At 46.6% G+C, this 22,930-nt stretch overlaps 1 protein-coding gene across 2 annotated transcripts in view; it reads left to right on the top strand.

Annotated features, from left to right (window-relative positions):
• The window catches only part of cyp27a3 (cytochrome P450 family 27 subfamily A member 3), a 110,175-nt gene that overhangs the window by 20,226 nt on the left and 67,019 nt on the right, over positions 1-22,930 (top strand). For both annotated transcript variants that reach the window (XM_085986816.1, XM_085986815.1), the window contains exons 2-3: positions 9,066-9,256; positions 13,610-13,809. In XM_085986816.1, the coding sequence (XP_085842942.1) occupies positions 9,066-9,256; positions 13,610-13,809 (391 nt within the window). The remainder of the gene's footprint in view (positions 1-9,065; positions 9,257-13,609; positions 13,810-22,930) is intronic.

The following is a 22,930-nucleotide window of genomic DNA, read 5'->3' as shown; positions in this document are numbered from 1 at the left end:
CTGAGGGCCAGACTGAATCAGTCAGTCAGTCTGTGAGCAGGGGTGGGTGGGGAGGGGGAGCAAGGGAAGGGAATGATGAACCAGTTTGGCATGAGTCTGACACCAGCCGCGATTTGTGGTCTCCAATTTCACCCTATTCCGACTCCCTCTGATTCCCACGGGTCCTGTAATCTTCTATCTCATGAAGGTAAACCGTCCGATGCTTTCATCAAATATTTCAAAATGGACAGCGAAGGGGGGCGGGGGAAAGCACTGATTGATTGATTTTCTGATTAGACAGATAAGGGCTGCCAGCAGAGCTCTGTGTTCACTGCTGCGAGTTTATGTTGGAATGAATCTGAAGTGGGCCTCTCTCTGGTTTAAACTTTGCTGTGCAAAATTGCAGCTTTTAAGAAAACATGCAGTTCAAGAGTAGGCTTAACATAGAAACATAGAAGATAGGAGCAGGAGTAGGCCATTCGGCCCCTCGAGCCCATTCCGCCATTTAATGAGATCATGGCTGATCATCCAAACCTAGTACCCTGTCCCTGCTTTCTTCCCATATCCCTTGATCCCTTTAGCCTTAAGAAATATATCTACTGTAACTCCCACTTGAATATATTTAATGAATTGGCCTCAACTGCCTTCTGTGGTAGAGAATTCCACAGGTTCACCACTCTCTGGGTGAAGAAATTCCTCCTCATCTCTGTCCTAAATGGCTTATCCCTTATCTTTAGACTGTGACCCCTGGTTCTGGACTCCCCCGCCATCAGGAACAGCCTTCCTGCATCTAGTCTGTCTAGTTCTGTTAGAATTTTATACGTTTCAATGAGATCCCCTCTCATTCTTCTAAACTCCAGCGAATATAAGCCTAATCGACCCAATCTCTCCTCATACATCATTCCAGCCATCCCAGGTATCAGTCTGATTTCTGCTAGGAGAAGTTTAAAACATACAGTACATTGTTTTAGGATAGGGCAAGACTGAGGTGGTCAATTCTGGTCGGAAGCATTTCTTGAAGTGGGACCACGAGACGCCTGGCCACGCGATGTTCCTCCAAATCTGGCCTCTTGTGCATCACGCACTCTCTTCACCCCACCAATCGGCGGCCGTGCCTTCAGCTGCCTGGGCCCTAAGTTCTGGAATTCCCTCCCTAAACCTCTCTGCCTCTCTCCTCATTCAAGAAGGAAAGACTTGCATTTATACAGCATCTCTCACGACCTCAGGACGTCCAAAAGCGCTTTACAGCCAATGAAGTATTTTTTGAAGTGGAGTCACTGTTGTAATGTAGGAAATAGAACAACCAATTTGCGCACAGCAAGGTCCCACAAACAGCAATGAGATAATGACCAGATAACCTGTATTTGTTAGTGCTGTTGATTGAGGGATAACTCCCCTGTTCTTTGAAATAGCGCCAAGGGACTTTTTACGTCCACCTGAGAGAGCAGGCGGGGTCTTAGTTTAACATCTGATCTGAAAGACGGAACCTCCCACAGTGCAGCACTCCCTTAGTACTGCACTGAAGTGTCAGATTTTTATGCTCAAGTCTCTGGAGTGGGACTTGAACCCATAACCTTCTGGCTCAGAGACAAAATTGCTACCCACTGAGCCATGGCTGACAGCATGCATAGTATTTTATGAACTTCGAGAACAGCCATTTTGACTGTAGGACGAATTCATGGAATGTATGCAAGATAGTTTCCTGGGTCAGTATGTTGAGGAACCAACTAGGGAACAGGCTATTTTTGATCTAGTATTGTGCAATGAGAAAGGGTTAATTAATAACCTTGTAGTAAGGGGGCCTTTAGGGAAGAGTGACCATAATATGATAGAATTTTATATTCAGTTTGAAAGTGATTGAGTTAAATCCGAAACTAGGGTCTTAAATATAACCAAAGCAAACCACGTAGGTATGAGGGGTGAGTTGGCTATGGTAGATTGGGAAACTACATTAAAAGGTATGACGGTAGATAAGCAATGGCTAGCATTTAAAGAATTCATACATAATTTGCAACAAATATACATTCCTTTAAGGCACAAAAATCCCACAGGAAAAGTGGTCCAACCGTGGCTAACAAGAGAAGTTAAAGATACTATTAGATCAAAGGAAGAGGCTTATAATGTTGCCAAAAAGAATAGTAAGCCTGAGGATTGGGAGGATTTTAGAATTCAGCAAAGGAGGACCAAGAAATTGATAAAGGAAGGGAAAATAGAATATGAGAGTAAACTAGCGAGAGACATAAAAACAGACTGTTAAAGTTTCTATAGGTATGTAAAAAGGAAAAGATTAGTGAAAGTAAATGTGGGTCCCTTACAGGCTGAGACAGGAGAAATTATAATGGGGAATAAGGAAATGGCAGAGAAATTAAACACATACTTTGTGTCTGTCTTCATGGAAGAAGATGCAAAAAACTTCCCGGAAATAGTGGAGAACCAAGGGTCTAGCGAGAATGAGGAACTGAAAGAAATTAGTATTAGTAAAAAAGATAGTACTGGAGAAATTAATGGGACTGAAAGCCGATAAATCCCCTGGACCTGATGACCTGCAACCTAGGGTTTTGAAAGAGGTGGCTACAGAGATAGTGGATGCATTGGTTGTCATTTTCTAAAATTCCATAGATTCTAGAATGGTTCCCGCTGATTGGAAGGTAGCAAATGTAACCCCACTATTTAAGAAAGGAGGGAGAGAGAAAACGGGGAACTACAGACCAGTTAGCCTGACATCAGTAGTAGGGAAAATGCTAGAATCTATTATTAATGATGTGGTAACAGGGCACTTAGAAAATAATATTAGGATTGGGCAGAGTCAACACGGATTTATGAAAGGGAAATCGTGTTTGACAAAACTGTTAAGAGTTTTTTAAGGTTGTAACTAGCAGAATAGATAAGGGGGAACCAGTGGATGTGTATTTGGATTTTCAGAAGGCATTCGATAAGGTGCCACACAAGAGGTTATTAAACAAAATTAGGGCTCATGGGATTGGGAGTAATATTACTAGTATGGATTGAGGATTGGTTAACGGACAGAAAACAGAGAGTAGAAATAAACGGGTCATTTTCGGGTTGGCAGGCTGTAACTAGTGGGGTACTGCAAGGATCAGTGCTTGGGCCTCAGCTATTCACAATCTACATCAATGATTTGGATGAGGGGACCAAATGTAATATATCCAAATTTGCTGATGATACAAACCTGGGTGGGAATGTAAGTTGTGAGGAGGATGCAAGGAGGCTTCAAGGGGATATAGACAGGCTAAGTGAGTGGGCAAGAACATGGCAAATGGTATATAATGTGGAGAAATGTGATGTTATCCACTTTGGTAGGAAAAATAGAAAAGCAGAGTATTTTTTAAATGGTGAGAGATTGGGAAATGTTGGTGTTCAGAGGGACCTGGGTGTCCTTGTACATGAACCACTGAAAGTTAACATGCAGGTACAGCAAGCAATTAGGAAAGCAAATGGTATGTTGGCCTTTATTACAAGGGGATTTGAGTACAAGAGTAAAGACGTCTTACTGCAATTATATAGGGCCCTGGTGAGACCACACCTGGAGTATTGTGTACAGTTTTGGTCTCCTTACCTAAGGAAGGATATACTTGCCATAGAGGGAGTGCAACAAAGGTTCACCAGACTGATTCCTGGGATGGGGGGATTGTCCTATGAGGACAGATTGAGTAGACTAGGCCTATATTCTCTAGAGTTTAGAAGAATGAGAGGTGATCTCATTGAAACATACAAAATTCTTACAGGGCTTGACAGGGTAGATGCAGGGAGGATGTTTCCCCTGGCTGGGGAGTCTAGAACCAGGGGTCACAGTCTCAGAATAAGGGGTCGGCCATTTAGGACTGCGATAAGGAGAAATTTCTTCACTCAGAGGGTGGTGAATCTTTGGAATTCTCTACCCCAGAGGGCTGTGGAGGCTCAGTCGTTGAGTATATTCAACATAAGAACATAAGAACATAAGAAATAGGAGCAGGAGTAGGCCAATCGGCCCCTCGAGCCTGCTCCGCCATTCAATAAGATCATGGCTGATCTGATCCTAACCGCCAATCCACTATCACAGAACCATCTCCTGAATCTAACAGAATTAGACACACGAAATAGGAGCAGGATCAGGCTACACGGCCCCTGGGCCCGCTCCGCTACCCACAGGGCCATGACCAATCCGAACCTAGACTCATGTCCAAATTCCTGCCTGCTCCCCGTAACCCTTAATTCCCTTTACTTCTAGGAAACTGTCTATTTCTGTTTTAAATTTATGTTTCTACAGCTTTTTGGGGCAGCATATTCCATGGACCTACCACCCTCTGAGTGAAGTAGTTCCTCCTCATCTCAGTTTTGAAAGAGCAGCCCCTTATTCTAAGACTATGCCCCCTAGTTCTAGTTTCACCCATCATCGGGAACATCCTCCCCGCATCCACCCGATCCAACCCCTTCACAATCTTGTATGTTTCAATAAGATCGCCTCTCATTCTTCTGAACTCCAATGAGTAGAGTCCCAATCTACTCAACCTCTCCTCATATGTCCATCCCCTCATCCCCGGGATTAACCGAGTGAACCTTCTTTGTACTGACTCGAGAGCAAGTATGTCTTTTCTTAAGTATGGACACCAAAACTGTATGCAGTATTCCAGGTGCGGTCTCACCAATACCTTGTACAACTGAAGCAATACCTCCCTATTTTTACATTCTATCCCCCTAGCAATGAAAGCCAACATTCCATTGGCCTTCTTAATCACTTGCTGCACCTGCATACTAACCTTTTGAGTTTCGTGCACCAGGACCCCCAGATCCCTTTGTACTTCAGTACTTTCCAGTTTCTTGCCATTAAGATAATAACTTGCTCTATGATTTTTCCTGCCAACGTGCATAACCTCACACTTTCCAGTATTGTATTCCATCTGCCAAATCTCTGCCCACTTACTTAGCCTGTCTATGTCCCCTTGCAGGTTTTTTATGTCCTCCTCACTCACTACTTTCCCTCCCATGTTAGTATCAAGACAGAGATCGATAGATTTTTGGATATTAAGGGAATCAAGGGATATGGGGATAGTGCAGGAAAGTGGAGATGAGGTAGAAGATCAGCCATGATCTTATTGAATGGCGGAGCAGGCTCGAAGGGCCAGATGTCTTATGTTCTTATGTAATAGTCCCTTCCACTCCTGCTGCACGGTACAGAATAAAACCAACCACTATCGAGCCCAGATGCAGAACATAGGCTGAAATTAGGACGATGTGGAGTGCACTGTGCTCAGGAAAGCAGACCCACTGTACAGGTTAAATCCAATTTACCTCTGCTGGTACAATCGAGAATGGGGGGGGGCACAATCTTAAAATTATGGCTAGGTCATTCAGGAAGCTCTTTTTCTCACAAAGTGCAGTGGAAATCTGAAATTCTCTCCCCCCAACGGGCTGTGGATGCTGTGGGTCAATTGGAGCTTTCACGACAGATCAATAGATTTTGGTTATGTTAATATCAAGGGGTATGGAGCAAAGGCAGGTAAAAGGCAAGCTTTTGGTCATCTGTCCTTGTATGTGACTCAGTGTCAAATTTTGTTTGATAATTGCACCTCTGAAGCATCCTGGGACGTTTTACTACATTAAAGGCGCTATATAAATGCAAGATGTTGTTGGAATTGCTCACTATTCCAGCATCATTCTGGAATGCAAAGATAAACTCCAGCGCCTATCCTCTACTGCTAACCATCTTCTTAAACCCCTCTCCCCTGTTTCCTCCACCTTCACCTCCAATAACAAGTGTGAGGTACTCATGGACTTCTAGAGTCATAGAGCTATACAGCACAGAAAGAGGCCCTTCGGCCCATCGTGTCCGCACCGACCATCAAGCCCTGTCTAATCTAATCCCATTTTCCAGCACTTGGTCCGTAGCCTTGTATGCTATGGCATTTCAAGTGCTCATCTAAATGCTTCTTGAATGTTGTGAGGGTTCCTGCCTCTGCCACCCTTTCAGGCAGTGAGTTCCAGATTCCAACCACCCTCTGGGTGAAAAAGTTTTTCCTCAAATCCCCTCCATACCTCCTGCCCCTTACCTTGAAACTATGCCCCCTGGTATTGGCCCCTCTACTAAGGGGAAAAGTTCCTTTCTATCCATCCTATCTATGCCCCTCATAATTTTGTACACCTCAGTCAGGTCCCCCCTCAGCCTTCTCTGCTCTAAGGAAAACAACCCCAGCCTGTCCAGTCTCTCTTCATAGCTGAAAAGCTCCAGCCCAGGTAACATCCTGGTGAATCTCCTCTGCACCCTCTCTAATGCAATCACATCCTTCCCATAGTGTGGCAACCAGAATGCAACACAGTATTCCAGCTGTGGCCTAACTGGCGTTTTGTACAGCTCCATCATAATCTCCCTGCTCTTATATTCTATGCCTTGGCTAAAGAAGGCAAGTATCCCATATGCCTTTTTAACCACCTTATCTACCTGTCCTGCTGCCTTCAGGGATCTGTGTACATGCACACCAAGGTCCCTCTGATCCTCTGTCCTTCCTAGGGTCCTACCATTCATTGTATATTCCCTTGCCTTGTTAATCCTCCCAAAATGCATCACCTCACACTTTTCAGGGTTAAATTCCATTTGCCACTGTTCTGCCCATCTGACTAACCCGTCTATATCGTCCTGTAGCCTGAGGCTTCCCTCCTCACTATTCACCACTCCACCAATTTTCGTGTCATCTGCGAACTTTCTGATCATACCTCCTAAATTCATATCTAAATCATTAATGTACTCTACAAACAGCAAGGGACCCAGCACCGATCCCTGCGGTACACCACTGGACACAGGCTTCCAGTCACAAAAACAACCTTCAACCATCACCCTCTGCCTCCTGCCACTAAGCCAATTTTGGATCCAATGTGCCAAATTGCCCTGGATCCCATGGGTTCTTACCTTCCTGACCAGTCTCCCATGCGGAACTTCGTCAAAAGCCTTACTGAAGTCCATGTAGACTACATCAACTGCACTACCCTCATCCACACACCTAGTCACCCCCTCTCAAAATTCAATCAAAAATTGGTTAGACATGATCTCCCCCTGACAAAGCCATGCTGACTATCCTTGATTAATCCTTGCCTCTCCAAGCGGAGACTAATTCTGTCCCTCAGAATTTTTTCCAATAATTTCCCTACCACTGATGTTAGGCTCACTGGCCTGTAATTCCCTGGTTTATCCCTACTACCCTTCTTGAATAATGGTACTACGTTAGCTGTCCTCCAGTCCTCTGGCACCTCCCCTGTGGCCAGAGAGGTTCTGAAAATGTGTACAATCTCCTCCCTTGCCTCACACAGCAGCCTGGGATACATCTCGTCTGAGCCTGGCGATTTATTCACTTTTAAACCCGCTAAAACTGCTAGTGCCTCCTCCCTCTCAATGCTAATTTGTTCAAGTATATCACAATCCCCCTGCCTGATTTCTATGCCTACATCGTCCTTCTCCATAGTGAACACAGATGCAAAATATTAATTTAAAACCTCACCCTACATCTTCCGGCTCTACACACAGATTGCCACTTTGGTCCCTAATGGGCCCTACTCTTTCCCTGGTTGTCCTCTTGCCCTTAATATACTTATAAAACATCTTGGGATTTTCCTTTATTTTGCCCGCCAGTGTTTTTTCATGCCTCCTCTTCGCTCTCCTAATTTCTTTTTTAATACCCCCCTGCACTTTTTATACTCCTCTAGGGCTTCCACTGTTTTTAGTCCTTTTGTATCTGCCAAAGGCCTCCCTTTTTTTCCTAATCCATTCTTGTATATCCCTTGACATCCAGGGTTCCCTGGACTTGTTGGTCCCACCCTTGACCTTTACGGGAACATGTTGGCACTGTACTCTCTCTATTTCCTTTCTGAATGACTCCCACTGCTCTGATGTGGATTTTCCTACAAGTAGCTGATCCCAGTCCACTTTGGCCAGATCCTGCCTTATCATATTAAAATCGGCCTTCCCCCAATTTAGAACCTTTATTTCCGGTCCATCTTTGTCCTTTCCCATGACTACCTTAAATCTCACCGAATTATGGTCACTGTCACCAAAATGCTCTCCGACTGACACTTCTACCACTTGCCCGGCTACATTCCCTAGAATTAGGTCCAGTACCACCCCCTCTCTTGTAGGACTTTCTACATGCTGGCTCAAAAAGTTCTCCTGGATGCACTTCAAGAAGTCTGCACCCTCTAAGCCTTTCACACTCTGACTCTCCCATTTGCCCATCACCCCTGTGCTCGCTGACCTACATTGGCTCCCGGTTAAGCAGCGCCTCGATTTCAAAATTCTCATTTTTTTCAAATCCCTCCATGTCCTTGCCCCTCCCTATCTTTGTAATCTCCTTCAACCCCCCGAGATATCTGCGCTCCTCTAATTCTGCCCTCTTGAGCATCCCTGATTATAATCGCTCAACCATTGGTGGCCGTGCCTTCTGTTGCCTGGGCCCTAAGCTCTGGAATTCCCTGCCTAAACCTCTCCGCCTCGCTACATCTCTCCTCCTTTAAGATGCTCCTTAAAACCTACCTCTTTGACCAAGCTTTTGGTCACCTGCCCTAATTTCTCCTTATGTGGTTTGGTGTCAAATTTTTTGTCTTAAAATACTCCTGTGAAGCGCCTTGGGATGTTTTACTACGTTAAAGGTGCTATATAAATACAGGCTGTTGTTGTTGTAGGTGCAGATCAGCCATGATCTAATTGAATGGCGGAGCAGCCTTGAGGGACTGAATGGCCTACCCCTGTTCCTAATGTTACTATCTGCCCTCCCTCGAGCCAGGCTTGTGCTTGTGTGAATCAACCGAACAGTCTTAAGGCCCTGAATATCCTCGGACTATCTGCCGCTGTGCATTGTAACTGCGGGTTTGATGAAGTAAGGTGGGAGGAGGCTTGTGTGGAGCGCTGACCAGTCGGGCCGAATGGCTCGTTTCTGTGCTGTGAATTCTGTGGCAACTTCACCGGACCTGCGGCCGAACGGGGGCTTTTTTTTTTGCCGCCCCATCTCTAGCGCTGTTACAGTGCCGCCCTACCAGAATGTCCTGAGAAATTTCAGATCTAATTCCACCCTTTTTTTTTGGTCTGATTTTTGTTTCTTTTATAGATCGTGCAAAAGAAGATGTTCGGACCCATTTGGAAAACCAAATTCGGCCCCCTCACTGTCGTCAATATGGCCAGTGCTGATTTGATTGAGCAGGTTCTACGCCAGGAGGGTAAATACCCAGTGCGAGCCTACATGCCGCACTGGCGGGAGTACAGAGAGCTGAGAGGACATGCTTATGGACCACTTTGTGAGTGAGTATTGTGGGCACTGTGCAATACTGTCATTAAAGGCCTCTTTGAACTGGTTTTTTAGACCAGTACGTTGAGGAGCCAACTAGGGAACAGGCTATCCTAGGTTGGGTATTGTGCAATGAGAAGGGGTTAATTAATAATCTTGTGCGGGGTCCTTTAGGGAAGAGTGATCATAACATGATAGAATTCTTCATTAAAATGGAAAGTGAAGTCCAATCCGAAACTAGGGTCCTAAATCTAAACAAAGGAAACTACGAAGGTACGAGGAGTGAGTTGGCTATGATAGATTGGGGAGCTTCATTAAAAGGTGTGACGGTAGATAGGCAATGGCTAACATTTAAGGAACAAATGCATGAATTGCAACAGTTATACAGTACATTACTTTTTGGCGCAAAAACACAAAAGGAAAAGCGGCCCAACCATGGCTAACAAAAGAAATTAAGGACAGTATTAGATCCAAAGAGGAGTCATATAAAGTTGCCAGAAAAAGTAGCAAGCCTGAGGATTAGGAGCAGTTTAGAGTTCAGCAAAAAAGGACCAAGAGATTGATTAAGAGGGGAAACATAGAATATGAGAGTAAACTTGCAAGGAACATAAACGCGGATTGTAAAAGCTTCTACAAGTATGTAAAAAGAAAAAGATTAATGAAGACAAATGTAGGTCCCTTACAGTCAGAAACGGGAGAATTTATAATGGGGAACAAGGAAATGGAAGAGCAATTAAACAAATACTTTGGTTCTGTCTTCGTGGAAGAGGACATAAATAACTTCCCAGAAATGCTAGGGAACCAAGGGTCTAGTGAGAAGGAGGAATTAAAGGAAATTAGCATTAGTAAAAAAATAGTGCTGGAGAAATTAATGGGACTGAAAGCTGATAAATCCCCAGGGCCTAATAATCTGCATCCCAGAGTACTAAAAGAGGTAGCCATGGAAATAGTGGATGCATTGGTTGTCATGTTCCATAATCTGTAGAATTTTGGAACAGTCCTGCAGATTGGAGGGTGGCAAATGTAACCCCACTATTTAAAAAAGGAGGGAGAAAGAAAACGGGGAACTAACATCAGTATTAGGGAAAATGCTAGAGTCTATTATAAAGGATGTGATAACAGGACACTTAGAAAATATCAACGGGATTAGGCAAAGTCAACATGGATTTATGAAAGGGAAATGCTGTTTGACAAACCTACTGGAGTTTTTTGAGGATGTAACTGGTAGAATAGATAAGGGAGAACCAGTGGATGCGGTGTATTTGGATTTTCAGAAGGCCTTTGATAAAGTCCCACATAAGAGGCTAGTGTGCAAATTAAAGCACATGGGATTGGGGGTAATATACTGGCATGGATTCAAAATTGGTTAACAGACAAGAAACAGAGAGTAGGAATAAATGGGTCTTTTTTGGGGTGGCAGACGGTGACTAGTAGGTACTGCAGGGATCAGTGCTTGGGCCCCAGCTATTCACAGTATATAAATGGTTTGGATGAGGGAACCAAATGTAATATTTCCAAGTTTGCTGACGACATAAAACTAGGTGGGATTGTGAGTTGTGAGGAGGATGCAAAGAGGCTTCAAGGCGATTTAGACAAGTTGAGTGAGTGGGCAAATACATGGCAGATGCAGTATAACGTGGATAAATGTGAATTTCTCCACTTTGGTAGGAAAAACAGAAATGTAGAGTATTATTTAAATGGTGCTAGATTGGGAAATGCTGATGTACAGAGAGACCTGGGTGTCCTTGTACTCCAGTCACTGAAAGCAAACATGCAGGTGCAGCAAGCAGTTAGGAAGGCAAATGGTATGTTGGCCTTCATTGCAAGAGGGTTTGAGTACAGGAGCAAGGATGTCTTGCTACAGTTGTACAGGGCCTTGGTGAGACCACACCTGGAGTACTGTGTGCAGTTTTGGTCTCCTTACCTAAGAAAGGATATACTTGCCATAGAGGGAGTGCAGCAAAGGTTCACCAGACAGATTCCTGGGATGGTAGGACTGTCGTATGAGGAGAGATTGGGTCGACTAGGCCTGTATTCACTAGAATTTAGAATAATCAGAGGGGATCTGATTGAAACGTATAAAATTCTGACAGGGCTAGACAGACTGGATGCAGGGAGGATGTTTCCCCTGGCTGGGGGTCTAGAACGAGGGGTCACAGTCTCAGGATACGGGGTAGGACATTTAGGACTGAGATGAGGAGAAATTTCTTTACAGAGGGTGGTGAACCTGTGGAATTCTCTACCACAGAAGGCTGTGGAGGCCAAGTCACTGAATAGATTTAAGAAGGAGATAGGTAGATTTCTAGACACAAAAGGCATCAAGGGGTATGGGGAGAGAGCGGGAATATGGTATTGAGATAGAGGATCAGCCATGATCTCATTGAATGGTGGAGCAGGCTCGAATGGCCGAGCCCTGCTCCTATTTTTCTATGTTCTATGTTGTCCAATGTAGAATGTGCTCTGTAAATGTAAGGTGTCATTGTTCTGGCCTCTGGCCTAGGGATGCCAATCCTCCCGGATTGCCTTGGAGTCTCCAGGAATTGAAGATTAGTCTCCAGGACACTGCTGCCTGCAAAAACCAGGAGAACAATCGTCAAAAAAATGATTTTTTTTTTTCAGTTTCTTTGAACGTGGGTGATTAATATTAATTTTGATGTGTCGAAAAGGGCAGTAACGGCTTAATCCTTCAAGGGGTGAGATTGGAGCCCCTAGAGAGAGACTGTAGATGTGGCAATTAAAAAAATAATAGGCGTCAGCTGTGGTTAGCTGGGTGGCACACTCGTCTCTTGAGTCTGAAGGTTGTAGATTCAAGATCCACTCCAGAAACTTGAGCCCATAATCTAGGTACTGAGGGAGCGCTGCACTGTCGGAGGCGTCGTCTTTGGGGTGAGACGTTAAACCCAGGCCCTGTCTGCTCTCTCGGGTGGATGTAAAAGATCCCACGGCACTATTTCGAAGACGAGCAGGGGAGTTATCCCCCAATGTCCTGGCCCAATATTTATCCTTCAATTAACGTAACAAAACAGATTATCTGGTCATTAGCACATTGATGTTTGTGGGAGCTTGCTGTGCGCAAATTGTCTGCTGCGTTTCCTACATTACAACAGTGACTACACTTCAAAAAGTACTTAATTGGTTGTAAAGCGCTTTGGGACATCCTGAGGTCGTGAAGGGCGCTATAGAAATGCAAGTCTTTCTCTCTAAAGACACAATCAGGCATGGCTGTGATGCCATCCATGGTAGATTAGCTTGCTATCTAGGCTCACACCTGGCGAATGGCTACAGCATGAGATATCTGAGGGCTGCCGACAGCGTCATATTTGCACAATATTCGGCTTCTCCAGCAGCAGGTTGGAAGAACGCTGAAGGAGGAATCATTGAATCATACAGCATGGGAGACCAGTCGGCCCATCGTGCCCGTGCCAGCTCCTTGGTAGAGCTATCCAATTAATCTCACGCCCCTGCTCTTTTCCCAGAGCCCCGCAAATGTTATCCTTTTCAAGTATTTATCCAATTCCCTTCTGAAAGTTACTATTGAACCTGCTTCCGCCGCCCTTTCAGGCAGCGCACTCCAGATCACAACAATTGGCTGCAAGAAAAAAATTCTCCTCATCTCCCCATTGGTTCCTTTGCCAATTATTTTAAATCTGTGTCCTCTGGTTACCGACCCTCCTGCCAGTGGAAACAGTTTCTCCCCATCTACTCTTATCGAAACCCCTGATAATTTTGAACCCCTCTATTAAATCTCCCCTTATCCTTCTCTGCTCTGCTTCTTCTATAGATATATTTCTTAAGGCTAAGGGGATCAAGGGATATGGGGAGAAAGCAGGGACAGGGTACTGAATTTGGATGATCAGCCATGATCGCATTGAATGGCGGAGCAGGCTCGAGGGGCCGAATGGCCTACTCCTGCTCCTATCTTCTATGTTTCTATGAGAACAATACTTCCAAAACTAGGGGCCTTAAATATAAGATGGTCACTAATAAATCCAATAGGGAATTTAGGAGAAAATGCTTTACCCAGGGAGTGGTAAGAATGTGGAACGCGCTACCACAAGGAGTAGTTGAGGCGAATAGCACAGATGAATTTAAGGGGAAGCAAGAGGAGGGAGAAAGGAATAGAAGGTTCTGCTGATTGGGGTTAGATGAGGAGGGGTGGGAGAAGGTTCGTGTGGAGCATAAACCAGTTGGGCCGAATGGCCTGTTTCTGTGCTGTATATTCTATGTAATCCCAGCTTCTCTAGTCTCTCCAGGTAACAGAAGTCCCTCATCCCTGCTGCCATTCTAACACACACGGTGTGGAGTGGGGGAGAGAAGTATTTGTAGCCAGTGAAATAATCCACTTTCCTTGTGCTTCCTTGCCTCAGGTATGGTGCAGAGTGGCATCACCTCCGCAGCATGTTAAATCCCAAGATGCTGAAGCCGAAAGAGGTGTCCAATTATTCTCCCGCCGTCAATGAGGTGGTGACTGACTTTGTGAAGAAGGTTCGGTGGCTGAGAGAAAACCACGGGGGAGGAGTGATGGTGAATGACGTGTCCAGCGAACTGTACAAATTCGCATTTGAAGGTATTGGCTTTCAATCTTAAAGCACAGAAGGAAGCCATTTGGCCCATCGTGCCTGTTCTGGCCCTTTGAAATAACTGTCCAATTAGTCCCTAGCCCTGCAATTTTCTCTCCATCGTGTTGTGTGGCACTACCACCGTGCTAAATGGGATAGATTCAGAACCGATCTAGCAGCTCAAAACTGGGCATCCATGAGGCGCTGTGGGCCATCAGCAGCAGCAGAATTGTATTCCACCACAATCTGTAACCTCATGGCCTGGCATATCCCTCACTCTACCATTACCATCAAGCTAGGGGACCAAACCTGGTTCAACAACGAGTGTAGAGGAGCATGCCAGGAGCAGCACCAGGCGTACCTAAAAATGAGGTGCCAACCTGGGGAAGCTGCAACACAGGACTACATGCTAAAAAGCGGTAGCAGCATGCTATAGACAGGGCTAAGCGATCCCACAGTCAACGGATCAGATCAAAGCTCTGCAGTCCTGCCACATCCAGTCGTGAATGGTGGTGGACCATTCAACAACTAACGGGAGGAGGCTCCAAGAATATTCCCATCCTCAATGATGGTGGAGCTCAGCATGTGAGTGCAAAAGACAAGGCTGAAGCGTTTGCAACCAACTTCAGCTAGAAGTGCCGAGTGGATGATCCATATCGGCCTACTCCCGAGGTCCCCACCATCACAGAAGCCATTCTTCAGCCAATTCGATTCACTCCACGTGATATCAAGAAACGGCTGAGCACACTGGATACAGCAAAGGCTATGGGCCCCGACAACATCCCGGCTGTCGTGCTGAAGACTTGTGCTCCAGAACTAGCCGCGCCTCTAGCCAAGCTGTTCCAGTACAGCTACAACACTGGCATCTATCCGACAATGTGGAAAAGTGCCCAGGTATGTCCTGTCCACAAAAAACAGGACAAATCCAACCCGGCCAATTACCGCCCCATCAGTCTACTCTCAATCATCAGCAGAGTGATGGAAGGTGTCATCGACAGTGCTATCAAACGGCACTTACTCACCAATAACCTGCTTACTGATGCCCAGTTTGGGTTCTGCCAAGACCACTCGGCCCCCGACCTCATTACAGCCTTGGTCCGAACATAGACAAAGGAGCTGAATTCCAGAGGTGAGGTGAGAGTGACTGCCCTTGACATCAAGGCAGCATTTGACCGAGTGTGGCATCAAGGAGCCCTAGTAAAACTGAAGTCAATGGGAATCAGGGGGAAAACGCTTCACTGGCTGGAATCATACCTAGCACAAAGGAAGATGGTTGTGGTGGTTCAAGGTTAATCATCACAGCCCCAGGACATCGCTGCAGGAGTTCCTCAGGGCAGTGTCCTAGGCCCAACCATCTTCAGCTGCTTCATCAATGACCTTCCCTCCAACATAAGGTCAGAAATGGGGATGTTCGCTGATGACTGCACAGTGTTCAGCGCCATTCACAACTCCTCAGATAATGAAGCAGTCCATGCCCGCATGCAACAAGACCTGGACGACGTTCAGGCTTGGGCTGATAAGTGGCAGGTAACATTCGCGCCACAGAAGTGCCAGGTAATGACTATTTCCAACAAGCGAGAGTTTAACCACCTCCCCTTGACATTCAACGGCATTACCATCGCCGAATCCCCCACTATCAACATCCTGGGGGGTCACCATTAACCAGAAACTTAACTGGACCAGCCACATAAATACTGTGGCAACAAGAGCAGGTCAGAGGCTAGATATTCTGTGGCGAGTGTCTCACCTCCTGACTCCCCAAGGCCTTTCCACCATCTACAAGGCATAAGGAGTGTGATGGAATACTCTCCACTTGCCTGGATGAGTGCAGCTCCAACAACACTCAAGAAGCTTGACACCATCCAGGACAAAGCAGCCCGCTTGATTGGTGCCCCATCCACCACCTTAAACATTCACTCCCTCCACCACCGGCACACCGTGGCTGCAGTGTGTACCATCTACAAGATGCACTGCAGCAACTCGCCAAGGCTTCTTCGGCAGCACCTCCCAAACCCGCGACCTCTTCCACCTAGAAGGGCGAGGGCAGCAGGTGCATGGGAACACCACCACCTCCAAGTTCCCCTCCAAGTCACACACCATCCTGACTTAGAAGTATATCACCGATCCTTCATCGTCGCTGGGTCAAAATCGTGGAACTCCCTACCTAACAGCACTGTGGGAGTACCATCACCACACGGACTGCAGCGGCTCAAGAAGGCGGCTCACCACCACCTTCTCAAGTGCAACTAGGGATGGGCAATAAATGCTGGCATTGCCAGCGATGCCCTGATCCCATAAACGAATAAAAAGAAAAAAAAAATGACGGGTTTGGATAGGCTAGATGGGGAAAGGCTGTTCCCACTAGTTGATGGTACAAGGACTAGGGGACACAGATTTAAGGTTTTGGGCAAGAGATACAGGGGGGGGATGTGACAGAAAACTTTTTTACGCAGCGAGTGGTGAGGACCTGGAACTCACTGCTGACGGAAGTGGTGGAAGCGGAGACACTCAATGTTTTCAAGGGGAGACTGGATAGACACTTGAGGGAAATAAACTTGCAGGGCTACGGGGATAGAGCGGGGGAATGGGACTGACTGGATTGCTCTGCAGAGAGCCGGCACGGATCCGGTGGGCTGAATGGCCTCCTTCTGTGCCGTTCTGACTCTAAGACCCTTCAAGTATTTATCCAATTCCCTTTTGAATGTTACTATTGAATCTACTTCCACTGCCCTTTCAGGCAGCGCGTTCCAGATCACAACAACTCGCTGAGTGAAAAAATGTCTCCTCATCTCACCTCCTGGTTCTTTTGCCAGTTACCTTAAAGCTGTGTCCTCTGGTTACTGACCCCTCCACCAGTTTCTCCTAATTTACTCTATCACAACCCTTCACAATTTTGATCACCTCTATTAAATCTTCCGCTACCCTCCCCTCTGCTCTAAGGAGGACAATCCCAGCTTCTCCAGTCTCTCCACGTAACTGAAGCCCCTCATCCCTGGGACCATTCTAGTAAATCTCCTCTGCACCCTCTCCAGGGCCTTGGCATCCTTCCTAAAGTGCAGTGCCTGGAATTGAACACAATACTCCAACAAGGGCCTAACCAATGATTTCTAAATGTTTAGCACCTTGCTTCCTTCCTTGTCCCACCTCCTGCTCCCTCGACGCTATTCCCACCAAACTGCTGATCACCCAACTTCCTTTTCTGGCTCCCATGTTAGCTGACATTGTTAACGGTTCTCTCTCCTCAGGTACTGTTCCCCTCTCCCTCAAATCTGCCGTCATCACCCCCTCCTCAAAAAACCAAACCTTGATCCCTCCGTCCTTGCAAACTATCGCCCCATCTCCAACCTCCCTTTCCTCTCCAAACTCCTTGAACGTGTTGTCGCCTCCCCAATCCGTGCCCATCTTTCCCGCAACTCCATGTTTAAATCCCTGCAATCAGGTTTCCACCCTTGCCACAGTACCGAAAAGGTTCTCATCAAAGTCACAAATTACATCCTTTGTGACTGTGACAAAGGTAAACTATCCCTCCTCGTCCTTCTTGACTTGTTTGCAACCTTTGACACGGTTGACCACTTCATCCTTCTCCAGCAACTCTCCACCGTCGTTCAGCTGGGTGGGACTGCACTCGCCTGGTTCCATTCTTATCTATCTAATCGTAGCCAGAGAATCACCTGCAATGGCTTCTCTTCCCGTTCCTGCATCGTTACCTCTGGTGTCCCCCAAGTATCTATCCTTGGCCCCCTCCTATTTCTCATCTACACGTTGCCCCTTGGCGACATCATCTGAAAACACAGCGTCAGGTTCCACATGTACGCTGATGACACCCAGCTCTACCTCACTATCTCTTCTCTCGACCCCTCCACGGTGTCTAAATTGTCAGACTGCTTGTCCGACATACAGTTCTGGATGAGCAAAAATTTTCTCCAATTAAATATTGGGAAGACTGAAGCCATTGTTTTCAGTCCCCGCCATGAACTCCATTCCCTAGCCACTGACTCCATCCCTCTCCCTAACATCTGTCTGAGGCTGAACCACACTGTTTGCAACCTTGGTGTCATATTTGACCCTGAAATGAGCTTCCGACCACATGTCCGCAGCATAACTAAGACCGCCTATTTCCACCTCCGTAACATCGCCCGTCTCCACCCTTGCCTCAGCTCATCCGCTGCTGAAACCCTCATCCATGCCTTTGTTACCTCTAGACTTGCCTATTCCAACGCACTCCTGGCTGGCCTCCCACATTCCACCCTACGTAAACATGAGGTCATCTAATACTCAGCTGCCCGTGTCCTAACTCTCACCAAGTCCCGTTCACCCATCACCCCTGTGCTCGCTGACCTCCATTGGCTCCCAGTTAAGCAGCGCCTCAATTTCAAAATTCTCATCCTTGTTTTTAAATCCCTCCATGGCCTCGCCCCTCCCTATCTCTGTAATCTCCTCCAGCCCCACAACCCCCCCGAGATATCTGCGCTCCTCTAATTCTGGCCTCTTGAGGATCCCTGATTATAATCGCTCCACCATTGGTGACCGTGCCTTCTGTTGCCTCGGCCCTAAGCTCTGGAATTCCCTCCCTAAACCTCTCCGCCTCGCTACCTCTCCTTCCTCCTTTAAGACGCTCCTTAAAACCTACCTCTTTGACCAAGCTTTTGGTCACCTGCCCTAATTTAGCCTTATGAGGCTCGGTGTCAAATTTTTTGTCTTAAAATACTCCTGTGCAGCGCCTTGGGACGTTTTACTACGTTAAAGGCGCTGTAGAAATACAAGTTGTTGTTGTTGTCTTTGCAGATTTGAATGTGGTTTTTTTTCTTCTCAATACCGCAAGACCAATATCCTGTTCGGATAGATTTATAACATACATTGCATGTATCCTGCCAACCGTCAATATCTTAAACCACTTGCTATGAAAATCAACATTATACACTAGGAGCTAAGGCCGTCAGTATCAGCCAATCAGATCAGCTGATAGCCGAGACAGTTAGGCTTTCAGAACCAATCCGAAAGGTTGAAGAGTGGGACTGGATCCCCGTTTGAACCAATCGGACCTGTTCGAGAACAAGATTGGAGGCTGCTTGACCAACCATTGGAGGCTGCTTGACCAACCAATCAGGCCACTGTTTGTCGCGTAAGAACTTTCGGCAGAAGAGTTCCAAGATGAGCTGATGGCCTTTGAGAGCAGTTGTAGCCGTGTTTATTTAGGGCTGGCCTGCGAAGAAATTGCTAAAATGCTGCTTTTAAAACATTTTATTTTCCTCAAAGCAGCTTTCAGTGGCATGCCCAGTGATTGTTTTATGTGATAGTTATTTTTTCCATGGCTGGTTGCAATATTAGTGACATAAAAGACCATTAAGATAATTGGCGAAATGTCCAAGGGGTGGGGGAGAAGAAGATGATTTTTATTGATCCAGCGAGTTGTTATGATCTGGAAATGCACTGCCTACAAAGGGCGGTGGAAGCAGATTCAATAGGAGCTTTCAAAAAGGAATTGGAAAAGTACTTGAAAAGGAGCCATTTACGCCGCTAGAGGGACTAATTGGACAGCTCTTCCGGCACAGGCACGATGGGCCGAATGGCCTTCTGTGCTGTACGATTCTATAATGAGGATGGTGTTCCCTGAAGTGAAAGTGTTAACTGGCCTTGTTTAAGCATTCCCGTCTTGTGGAATTACCTGCGTTTGGGGGGAAAAAAATAGGGAATTGGGCTGGAGCAGTTGGCGGTGGGAGGTCATGTGACGAAACTTCCAGGTCAATGTCCAACCAGCACTGCGAACCTTACCCCCCCTCTAGGTACCTCACCCAACGGTTGTTCTTCATGTGCGCGAGTAGGCAGTTCCAACCTTTTTTCGGGCCTTTCTATTTGAGCCATACCATTGTGGTCGTCGTCGCTCTTGTGGTCCTCCTGTACTCCAAATACCCAGTCCGACATTTGTAGAATCAGAGAAATTTACAGCGCAGGAGGAAGCCATTCGGCCCATCTTGTCCGTGCCGGCCGACAAAGAGCTCTCCCAGCCTAATCCCACTTTCCAAGTGACAAAAGTAACACTTTGAGAACTTCTGAAACCCAATACAGTACTTGATATTGTTGAGGTTGTAGGACATCACAAAAGCCAGCAAAAGACTTGCATTGAAAGGAAAGATCTGGTTCATTTTCTGCATTGAATCTTAACGGCAGCATTTCTTTTCACACAAGTAGACTTAAACACTTTACATAAGCCACATTTTGTCACTGAAAAAGGTTTTATTGATATTTGGTACAATTCTTTAATATTTAAACAGGGCTATATACCTCATTCTTCATAAACTTGGAATTCAAGTGCATATCCAAGCACTTTTTAAATGTGATGAGAGCTTTCCCCTCTACCACCCTTTCAGGCACTGAGTTCCAGACCCCCACCACCCTTTGGATGAAAAAGTTTCTCATTAAATCCCCTCTAAACTTCCGACCAATTACTTTAAATCTATGCCCCCCTGGTTATTGACCCCTCTGCTAAGGGAAATAGGTCTTTCCTATCCACTCTATCTAGGCCCCTCAGAATTTTATACACCTCAATTAGGTCTCCCCTCAGCCTCCTCTGTTCCAAAGAAAGCAACCCCAGCCTATCCAATCTTTCCTCATAGCTAAAATTCCCCAGCCCAGGCAACAACCTCGTAAATCTCCTCTGTACCCTCTCTGGTGCAATCACATCCTTCCTGTAATGTGGTGACCAGAACTGCACGCAGTATTCTAGCTGAGGCCTAACTAGTGTTTTATACAGTTCGAACATAACCTCCCTGCTCTTATATTCTATGCCTTGGCTAATAAAGGCAAGTATCCCGTATGCCTTCTTAACCACCTTGCCTTCAGGGATCTGTGGACATGCACTCCAAGGTCCCTCTAATCTTCTGCACTTCTCAGTGTCCTATAGTCCAACACCGCCTTCAGTGTGCCAGTGCAGCCTTCGGTCGCCTGAGGAAGAGAGTGTTTGAAGACCAGGACCTCAAACCCGGCACTAAGCTCATGGTCTACAGAGCAGCAGTGAAACCTGCCCTCCTGTATGACTCAGAGACATGGACCATGTACAGCAGGCACCTCAAAGCACGGGAGAGGTACCACCATTGCTGCCTCCGCAAGATCCTGCAAATCCATTGGCAGGATAGGCGCACCAACATCAGTGTTCTTGCTCAGGCCAACATCCCCAGCATTGAAGCTTTGAACACGCTCAATCAGCTCCGATGGACGGGTCACATTGTCTGCATGCCCGATACGAGACTCCCAAAACAAGTGCTCTGCTCAGAGCTCTGGCACGGCAAGAGAGCCCCAGGTGGGCAGAGGAAATGCTTCAAGGACACCCTCAAAGCCTCCTTGAAAAAGTGTAACATCCCCACTGACACCTGGGAATCCCTGGCCCAAGACCGCACAAAGTGGAGAAGAAGCATCCGGGAAGGCGCCGAACACCTCGAGTCTCTTCGGCGGGAGCAAGCGGAAGCCAAGCGCAGGCAGCGCAAGGACAGCACGTCAACCCAAGCACCCCACCCACCCGCCCCTGTGAGAGACTGTAGGTCCCGCATTGGACTCATCAGTCACCCGCGAGCTCATTTTTAATGTGGCAGCAAGTCATCCTCGGTTCCGAGGGACTGCCTAAGAGAAGAGATTCCCTTGCCTTGTTAGCCTTCCCCAAATGCATTACGTATCTTGCACTTCTCTGGATTGAATTCCATTTGCCACTGTTCTCCCCACCTGACCAGTCCATTGATATCTTCCTGCAGTCTACAGCGTTCTTCTTCATTATCAACCACACGGCCAATTTTTGTATCGTCTGAAACTTCTTAATCATACTCCCTCCATTCAAGTCCAAATCATTGATATATACATTGATCTTCCTGCTTCCTGATTACTCACTGCTTTGAAACCAGAGGCTCATGGTGCTGCCTGTTAAACAAGCTCATTCTTTCCCAAGACTTCAAAACTGTGGCAGTGTGATGGAATACTCTCCACTTGCCTGGATGAGTGCATTTCTAACAACACTCGAGAAACTTGACACCAGGATAAAGCAGCCCATGATTGGCACCCCATCCACCACCTTAAACATTCACTCCCTCCACCACCAGCGCACCGTGGTTGCAGTGTGTACCATCTATAAAATGCACTGCAGCAACTCGCCAAGGCTTCTTCGGCAGCACCTCCCAAACCCGCGACCTCTACCACCTAGAAGGACAAGGGCAGCAGGTGAAAGGAACACCATTGCCTCCAAGTCACACGCCATCCTGACTTGGAAATATATCGCCGTTCCTTCATCGTCGCTGGGTCAAAATCCTGGAACTCCCTCCCTAACAGCACTGTGGGAGTACCTTTACCACACGGACTGCAGCAGTTCAAGAAGGCGGCTCACCACCACGTTCTCAAGGATAACTAGGGATGGGCAATAAATGCTGGGAATGCCAGCGACGCCCACATCCCAGGAATGAATAAAAAAAAGTAATTCCCTCCCTTAGTGTTTCCCTTCCTTCTACAATCTCCAGGCTTTTTAAACCCAAGTTGAGCCTCACCAAACTACAAATTGCTGATTTACCTCATATTCCCTCCTATTCTTTTCAGACTTGATGTCCCTGACCTTTCACCTAGCTTTCTCAATTTTACAAAAAGCCTCTGTGGAATAAAATCGAAGTTGGCTCACCGGTCATCTGGCAATATGTTGTACACAAGGATTACTGCAGTGTAAATGAGAGTTGATCTGTTTGAACCACAGTAGGTACTGAATAAACAGTCTCAAGAGCACGTTCCTTATATCAGGGGTTCTCAACCACTTTGCTTCTGCGGTCCCTCTCTCGTGTTATAAAAATTCCGTGGACCCCCATAACACAACAAAACTATTTTTTCTCTGTATAAATTGTGGAGGGCGGGGGTAACAGTTTGTCCCTCAGTCTGTGTGTGGGGGTGGGGAACAGTTTGTCCCTCAGTTTGTGTGTGGGGGTGGGGAACAGTTTGTCCCTCAGTCTGTGTGTGGGGGTGGGGAACAGTTTGTCCCTCAGTCTGTGTGTGGGGGTGGGGAACAGTTTGTCTCACAGTCTGTGTGTGTGGGGGTGGGGCACAGTTTGTCTCACAATCTGTGTGTGGGGTTGGGGAACAGTTTGTCTCACAGTTTGTGTGTGGGGG

This window comes from Somniosus microcephalus, chromosome 4 (genome assembly GCF_052327205.1).
Source record: "Somniosus microcephalus isolate GS21.2 chromosome 4, FLI_Smic_1.0, whole genome shotgun sequence".
In the NCBI taxonomy this organism is placed as follows: Eukaryota; Metazoa; Chordata; class Chondrichthyes; order Squaliformes; family Somniosidae; genus Somniosus; species Somniosus microcephalus.
This window is presented reverse-complemented; position numbering and strand designations above follow the sequence as displayed.